General features: G+C 44.5%; 2 protein-coding genes across 2 annotated transcripts in view; both read left to right on the top strand.

The window, feature by feature from the left end:
* Window positions 1-2296: 2296 nt before the first annotated feature.
* Window positions 2297-6911, top strand: LOC105541655 (putative spermatogenesis-associated protein 31D3). Its single transcript, XM_011982794.1, is given in 8 exon segments — window positions 2297-2368; window positions 2370-2500; window positions 3233-3270; window positions 3860-3920; window positions 4197-4414; window positions 4417-4992; window positions 4995-6214; window positions 6216-6911. Coding segments are annotated over 8 exon segments (3012 nt in total).
* Window positions 6912-7124: 213 nt separating this feature from the next.
* LOC105541654 (spermatogenesis-associated protein 31D1-like) overlaps window positions 7125-8092 on the top strand; it is a 2232-nt gene continuing 1264 nt past the window's right edge. Inside the window, 2 exon segments of the mRNA XM_011982793.1 lie at window positions 7125-7275; window positions 7631-7735. Of these exon segments, the coding sequence (XP_011838183.1) occupies window positions 7125-7275; window positions 7631-7735 (256 nt within the window).

The following is an 8092-nucleotide window of genomic DNA, read 5'->3' as shown; positions in this document are numbered from 1 at the left end:
GGTCTCTGGTGCCTCCTGTTTTTCCCAAGGAGCCCAGGCTTTTAGAGCTTAAATATCCACTTTTAAGTAAGCCGACTTTTAACCACAGTATTCTTTAATAAAGTCTTTTAAAATTTCTTATTACCTTATTTTAGCCAGGCCAAATGGCTGATATTTCTGGCTTTTGAACTTTACCAAAAGTAACCTCCCAGGTGCTTAGAGAAAGGAAAATTTAAGATAGCCCGTGGAGGAGCAGAGACTATACAAGGTCATGTAGATATTTAACCAGAAAGAACTTACTTTCTAAGTAGGGAATCGAATCTGACTGCCAGTGTGAAAGGGCACTACCTTAGCTACCGAGCTACAGCACAGGGCACATCACAATAGCTTAGCACACTGTAACGTATATCTGGTTGAAGGGAGTCACAGACTTGTTATGAAATTGATGTAGAGGGCTGGGACTGTCTGTATTTGAGGTAGAGTTAGAAAATGTGGGTCCAAATGACAAATAAGAGATTGAAATAAAAGGAGGAAATAATCGATTCTGGATTTGAAAATACTGATTGATTTGTCACATGATGGGTATGTGTGTGTGTTTGTAAAGAAAGGAACTTTTATCTGAGGAATGTGAGTCCTTTTAAGTTATCAGGCCTAGAGAGACATTAAAATGAGACAGCAAACATGGCCATACTTCCTCCTTGAGCTACATATTCATCTCTTGAAGCTGCTTGCTATTGCCACATGTAGCTAGACATTAACCAAATAATGCCACATTTGACACTATAAGCCACCCCCTATAGCTTAACAATGTATAGCCAATCGCTAATCATTTCTGTAAACCAATGAGAATTCCTGATAACAACTTTGTATCAGCCCACTCCTTGTCCCCTTTTTTGACTTAAAAAACCCATTTGTAACTGCTGCTAATTACAGTTTATGTTTAGGGTGACTTGCCTCTGTGTTCCCAGGTTGCGATCCTCAAGCTTGACCCAAATGAATTTTCTATTTATATTAATTTTGCCTCAACTTCTTCATTTTAGGTCGATGTGTATGTGTGTTTGTGTATAGAACATGTTCCAAAAGGCTTTGAACAATTTAAGCGTCACTAACTTCAGAAAAATGAGTGTTATAAATTCACTCCCAAGAACCTTGAAGTTTTAATTATATACATTTATTTTATACTTGTTTTAGTTTTGTAGATGTTAAATAATGAATTATTAGTTAAACAATGTTCCAGAGAGTTAAAAAACCAATGACTGACAAAAATCATCAGTTTACAGGATAGCAGATTAAACAACAACAGCTTGCTAAAACGCCAAAATTGTCTCTGCTTGTGAAATTAAAAAACTGGCTAAAATGGATTAAAACTAATAAGGCCAACTGAAGTTGGCACAGAACAAGCTTGCTGAAGTCACAGATCAAATTTCTACCATGTTTCAAACTAACTCCCCCAAAATGTGCACATGTGATCCATGAGGTAGCGTTAAACAAAACTGTGCATGCCTGAGGATGTCCCAGACCTATTTCCTGCCATCGATCACCTACTAATCACAGAGGCCACCCACTAAACCTTTTCTAATAAAATCACTGCATGAAAGCCAGCACATGGGACAGATTTGAGCTGGACTCCTAGCTCCTTGTTGGTTAATTTACAATAAAAATGTTTTCTCAAAAACCCAAATTGGGCAGTGAGCTTCTTTTCCTTGATGACATTAGTTTTAATCATTTGAGACAGTCCCTCTGATTGGAAATAGTAAAGGTTGACTTCGAAACAAAATATGTAATGTTCAACATTCACAAAATGAAGTAAGTATAAAGGATATGTAAGTTTCATATCTGGGTTAATGTAAGGCAAAAACATTCTGTAGATAAGACGGATTTGAGGACATATGTGATCCTGAGAGTAGCAAAGCCTGGGTACAACAAATATTCCAGGCAGTATTTCAGGCTTTCAAGGCAGTGTAGTTGGTGGGATCCAAGCTAAGGGCTCCAAACAGTAAAGGGGGACTCAGATAATACCTGGTTTACTGTTAGAACCAATGGAAAATTCCACTAGGTAAGTATATGACATGAAGAAAGGATGGAGTTGGGAAATGGAGTGGCAGGGTAGGACAGAGGGACCTAGAGGGCCCAGGAGGGGTGGAGTCAGCTGGGCTGGTAAAAGGCAGGGCTGTGGACACACCTTTCTCTTGTTGCTACCCCCACCCTCAGAAACCCTCTGTGACTCTTCCATGCTCTATGATGCAGGCCTGGGCCTATCGTTGAGACTGGGCACCCACAACACTCAGTTACCTTCGGAAGTCATGCTATTCAAAGCATGGAGAATATCCTCTGTTTTCTAAACAGCTGTACTGACACAGGGCTGAGCCCTGACTCACCTTGCTTGGATGGATATTGACCACAACTGCATCTACTTGAGTGGGTTGGGGTTGTTTATGCTGTACTTTTTCTATGTGGTATCGATGCTGTGTTTGTCAACCCGTGGGAAAAATCATGACATCCAAAAGGTAAGGGACTGTGGGTGAACACCCAAGAGAGATGCCCTGTTGTTGTTTCCCAATCCTATTCCCACATTTTTAAATAAGTTTGGTTGGTTCAGAGAGGTCTTAGATGGGAAGTCTGAAGAGAGGATAGAGCTTCACTCTTCTATGGAAGAGGTTGGGCAGACTTAGGGGTTCAGGAGGACTAAGGTTTCCATCTATAGCTCATAGACTACCTGTCTGGCTGTGGTGGAGAGTTCTGGGATAAAATCCCAAACACTGTAATTCTGTGGTCCCAGATGGGATTATTTAGAAAATGTGGGCTCTCTGAAAGAGAACAGTTTCTCCTAAAGTTTGATCATGAGTCACATTCCCATGTCACCTGTCACTTGACCAAATTTTCCTTCGTGTTGGGCTGATCAGGGGAGTAATGCTGAGAGTCTCTGAGCAGAGGCTGCAGCCAGAGTTCTGTCTGTGGGACACTTGTCCTGTGAGGGAGCACAGATGTGACTGTTGGCCTCTGAGTCTGTGCCCTCCTTGAGGACTGCTAACTGAGCACATCAAGTGTGGCTCTCATAGACAAAATCCTCTTGAGTTTTTCACAGAAGGAAAAATTAGAAATATTTTATCACCTTCAAAAACTGATAACAGGAACACTTTTCTATTAATTACAGAGTCATCTTATTCTTGTATAATGAATGAACGTGCTTCCTAGAGGAGTGAGAGAAGTGAGTCCCAGCCTGTCATTATCTTTCTCTTTTCTCAGCATCAAGGAGAGCCAGGAGGAGAAGGAAAGGTGGGACATTTAAAGGTAATGCCAGCCTGCTCTATCTGAGCTTCAAGGGTGACCCTTCCTGTCTCCTTCATGATGAGTCAGTCCCATGATTTCTTAGAATGTCAGTTACTAGATACAGTCTTAGAAAACAGAACCCTCAGAAGACAGGCTGATGGGAAAGCAATCAGACCTGAGACACTTCTTGGAGTTCCTGCTCTGCTCCTTCATGGGCATGATGGAGTGATGGACCTGAGTAATGGGTGTTGCCCAATAGGTGGCCAAGTTAGATATCGAGGAAGTACTACTGGTTGGCTTGGAGTCAGAGTTTCTGTCTCACAACTTTGCATAAGTACTTTGACTTCCTTAATGCTCAAATTCCTCCTGGAGGTAACCACTGATATCTGTGTTTCACATGGTGGTTTTGAGCATCACATGGGGTAATGTATATGAAAGGACTTTACTAATGATGCCCACTGAACCTGTGAATATTATCAATGACTATTTGCCCTTTTGTACTGATTCTTGGGGCTATCAGAGTTTAAAATCCCAAGGGTCTTCCACAGAGTGACTTCTGTATGAGCCCTGTGCCTCTACCTTCATTGCATATAACATACTGTTTTCCCAGACCGGAAAAGTTTCCAGAGGGAAGCAGAAGAGGAAAGGAAGCTGCTTTCTATTCTGAAAAGGTGATTAATCGTTCCCCTTCTGTCCTATTCCCCTACCCTCCTTGTTTTTCTTTTTGCATGTTCTATTCATTTCAGGGATTCCTTGTAGCCTGCTGTAGCTGTGCAAGTGGGTCCCCACAGGAATGGGTATGTGAATTGAATGCATTGGGGAGAGGCTACAGAATACATAGCGAGGTCATGGGCGGGGGGCAATGTGAAGCTGGTAGCAGGATTCAGGGGGCTCCACCCCTGCCAGGCTAACAGACCCACCTTTCCTTGTTCTGGTTCTGGCTGCAGCTTTGGACCTCCTGCTTCCTGCAGTCCCCTGGACCAGCATCATGATACCATCCGCTTTCGTCGACTATTATGCCCAGATCCTGTCTGTCAGGTGTGTAACAGAGCAACTGCTGATATCCAGCGACTGCTGTCTCGGGAGTCCCTGAAAGATGCTGCTCCCTCGGTATCCCCTTTGGCTTCTGCAGCTTCTGTGACTGAGTCATCATTCACTCTGTCTTCTGCCCCTCAGCAATTCCTCCAGAAGACCTAATATTGTCTCCTCAGCCTAAGCCCTCTCTACCATCCTCCTTAATTCTCTCACATGACCCGATCACCCCCTTAGCTGACTTATTTTCACCCTCACCTCTGAGGCACCCTCTGCCACCACAGCCTGTTTCTCCCCTGGATTCCAAGATTCTCTTGGACCATTCCCCACCCCAACAGCTTCCCTCTCCCCTTCTCCCACCACATCACATTCAGAGAGTGGAGCCCAATCTTCATCCCGAGGCCAGTTTGTCTCTGAACACCATCTTTTCATTTGGCTCCACCCTATCCCAAGATATGCACCCCTTACCAAATGTTTCCCAGGCCATGAATCCAACTGATTCATGTGCTTGTCATCATGAACCACCAACCCCAACTGCTTTACCACTGCAGGACTGCACTGCAACTCAGTCTAAAGCAAGTCCCACAATATTGAAGCCTTTTCCAGAGACGTTATCTCTAGGTAGCTCTGGTGGGACAGAATATGCCCCAACAATCAGAGGCGTTGACCATTCATGCCCTGCATCTTCAGAATTCTACTGGTGGCAGCCTCATGGAAGGACTTGTTTCCCTCCACTATTGCACCATCTGATTTCGTACAAGAGCTTCTTACCCTTCACTATTCTGATGCCACTATAGGGGGGCACTCTGTGGCCAACCTCATACAGCCTATTAACCTATCATTTCTCAGCCATGACATTCTGGAACTCCTGGAGAGACAAGTCAAAAAAAGGGGTGATTTCCTGATGTGGAAAGAAAATGAAAACAAAGCAGGATCTTTTCCAAAACCCTGTAGACCGAACTGTCAACTAAATTCTTCACGGAAAATGTTAGCCTCAATTGCAGATAAGCAAGACTTGGCAGCCTCACTTCCTTTTTGGGCCAGTAAAGACAAACTAGAACAGCTGCACATCCACCAGCAGCCCCCATGTTCTAAGTGCGTTGAGGACCATTTAGAGCAAAAATATGTGCAGCTCTTCTGGGGTCTCCCACTTCTGCACAGTGAGTCTCTGCACCCTACTGTTCTTGTCCAACATGGCCGTTCCTCCATGTTTGTATTCTTGAATGGCATTACAAATACATCTATATCCCAAGAATCTCCAGTACTTCCCCCTCCCCAACCTCTATCCTTGCCTAGTACCCAACTTCTACCCTTGCCTCAAACCCTGCTCTGCGGTCAGTCCCCACATCACACTCAGGTCCAGTCCAGGGCTCAACATCAATCTCCACTCCTGGCCCTACTACCTAGTCCTCTATTCCTGATTAGGATCTGTAGAGTGTGTTTTCATAGACCCCAGAATGAGGCACAGTCTCTTATGCCATCTGAAATTAGCCATCTGGAGTGGAATGTGTTGCAGAAAGTCCAGGAAGGTGTGTGGGGTTTACCCTCTGTGGTTAAAAAATCCCAGGAAGACATTTGTCCTCCAGCTCCCTTTCTTGCATTGTTCAGCCAGCCCTTTAAGGCCCATGTTCCCATATCCATTATTCCTGGATATTTTCCATTCAGCTGTGAGCTAAGGAAGAAACCAGAGCACCAACTTCGAAAAAGACTCATCCAGAGCAATTGGGGCCTGCCTCGCATAATCCATGAGTCTCTGTCAATGCTGCATCCTCAGAAAAAAATTTTGGAGATATCTGAGTTAGAAAACAATCATGGACCCTTACATAGCTCTTTGGTTGAGAGTCAGGGCTGCAATGTTCTAAAGAAATTCGGATCAAGCATCCCTAGAACCTTCCACGAGAGGAGCTCAAATATGCTTTCCCTGGAGAATGTGGGGGAATTATCGGGGATACAGACAGGAGAATGGCCCAAAAGATCATCTGTTGCATGATCCAGAGACATCTTCAGATGAGGATCCGAGGTCTAACTCTGAGAGAGACCTGGACACTCATATGATGCATCTGTCAGGGAATCATTCAGGGGAGAGCCTAGGTCAGAAACAACTTGAAAATGCCCTGACAGTACATTTGAGCAAGAAATTTGAGGAAATCAATGAGGGTCGAATGCCTGGGACTGTGCATAGTTCATGGCATTCAGTCAAGCAGACAATGTCTCTTGCTGAGGAATCCCACAGCCAAATAAAACATCGAAATATGGCAGCATTGCTGGGTGAGGACCACCGTGTTGATACTTCTCAGGAGATTTTATTCCTTAGTTCCAACAATCAAAAGATGTTGGAAGCCCATATTAAATCTTTCCATATGAGGATTCTGTGGGGCCTTCCCCGCAAAGTCCATGAATCCATAGAAATATTTAACTTTGAAAGAGGACCTTTCCAATTCCTTTTCCCATTTCGACCTTCCCTCCTCAGTCTCCTCCATTTCTGGTGTAGATTCCAAAAATGGGGTCTCCAATCCCCCTTAGAAGAAGGTTTTCAAGGAGAAAAGTTGGGAACAACAAGCTCAGTTCCAGTCCTGGATTGTCCTCACCCTGTCACCTCACCTGTCAGCAAAGAAAGCAGAGGACCCTGAGAAGACAATTTTCTGATACTGACCATGACCTTATGGAGACAGATTCCAAAGATGGGGCCTCCACACCCCTTAGAAGAAGCACTACAGATTTTCAGGGAGAAAAGTTAGAAATAAGAAGCTCATTCCCCATCCTGGGTCATCCTCACTGCATCATCTCACCTGTCGACAAAGAAAGGCAGGGAGCCCTGGGAAGAGAATTCTCTGATACTGACCATGAGCTTACAGAAAGTTCAGACAGTTGAGGATGGCAGACAGACTTTTCTGCCCCCACCACACAGCATCATAGGCAAAATCAGTCAGAAACAGACTGTACTAGCCAGTACCTGCAGCCAAAAGCTGACGATAAGGCAAGCTAGGGCTCGCTGTAAGTGAAGGCTTAAGAGAGAGAGTTCCAGTAATAATGTAGAAAGGCTTCAGGGCAGTAGAAAGACATTTTCTGTCACCAATGGGTCTAAAGAAATGTTCAAGGCAGAGGAGCTCTGTGCTCTTCAAACACCATCTAAAACTACTTGATAACCAGCAAGTCAGGAAGCTGCTCAGTGATAAATACATAAATAAGCACTTCTACAACTGAAAGTTTCCCACCAAGAATATCAGTTTCCCGAGATCCTATGTCATCATACCTTAAAATCAGATGTTGAGTGAGTTAAAGTTTAAATTGGCCCAGAGGGAGCATAGCCAAGTTCAAAGCCGTTTCACTGACATGTCCCTTGCGTTAGATAACTTGGTTTCCAAGGACTTACTGACTCATGCTCAGGGCATCTACAGTGAGAATATGTCAACTTTCCAGGTGGTGCATGTCCACTTGGAGGACACAGGGATACGTGAGGAACAGTAGCAGGAGCCCACGGTACCTAAGCATGTCTTACAGAATGTCCAGATAAGAATTTCCCATGCGTGGCTGGGCACAGTGACTCATGCCTGTAATTCCAGCATTTTGAGAGGCTGAAGCATGTGAATCACGAGGTCAGGAGTTTGAGACCGGCCTGGCCAGCATGGTGAAACCCCCTCTGTACTAAAAGTACGAAAAAAATTAGCCAGGCATGGTGGCGCATGCCTGTAGTCCCAGCTACTCCAGAAGCTGAGGCAGGAGAATTGCTTGAACCCAGCAGGTGGAGGTTTCAGTGAGCTGAGATCACGCCACTGCACTCCAGCCTGGGTGACAGAGTGAGACTCTGCCT

The sequence above is a fragment of the Mandrillus leucophaeus genome, unplaced genomic scaffold (genome assembly GCF_000951045.1).
Source record: "Mandrillus leucophaeus isolate KB7577 unplaced genomic scaffold, Mleu.le_1.0 Scaffold242, whole genome shotgun sequence".
NCBI lineage: Eukaryota > Metazoa > Chordata > Mammalia > Primates > Cercopithecidae > Mandrillus > Mandrillus leucophaeus.
Note: the sequence above shows the minus strand (reverse complement) of the source record. Positions and strands in the feature narration are given on the sequence as shown.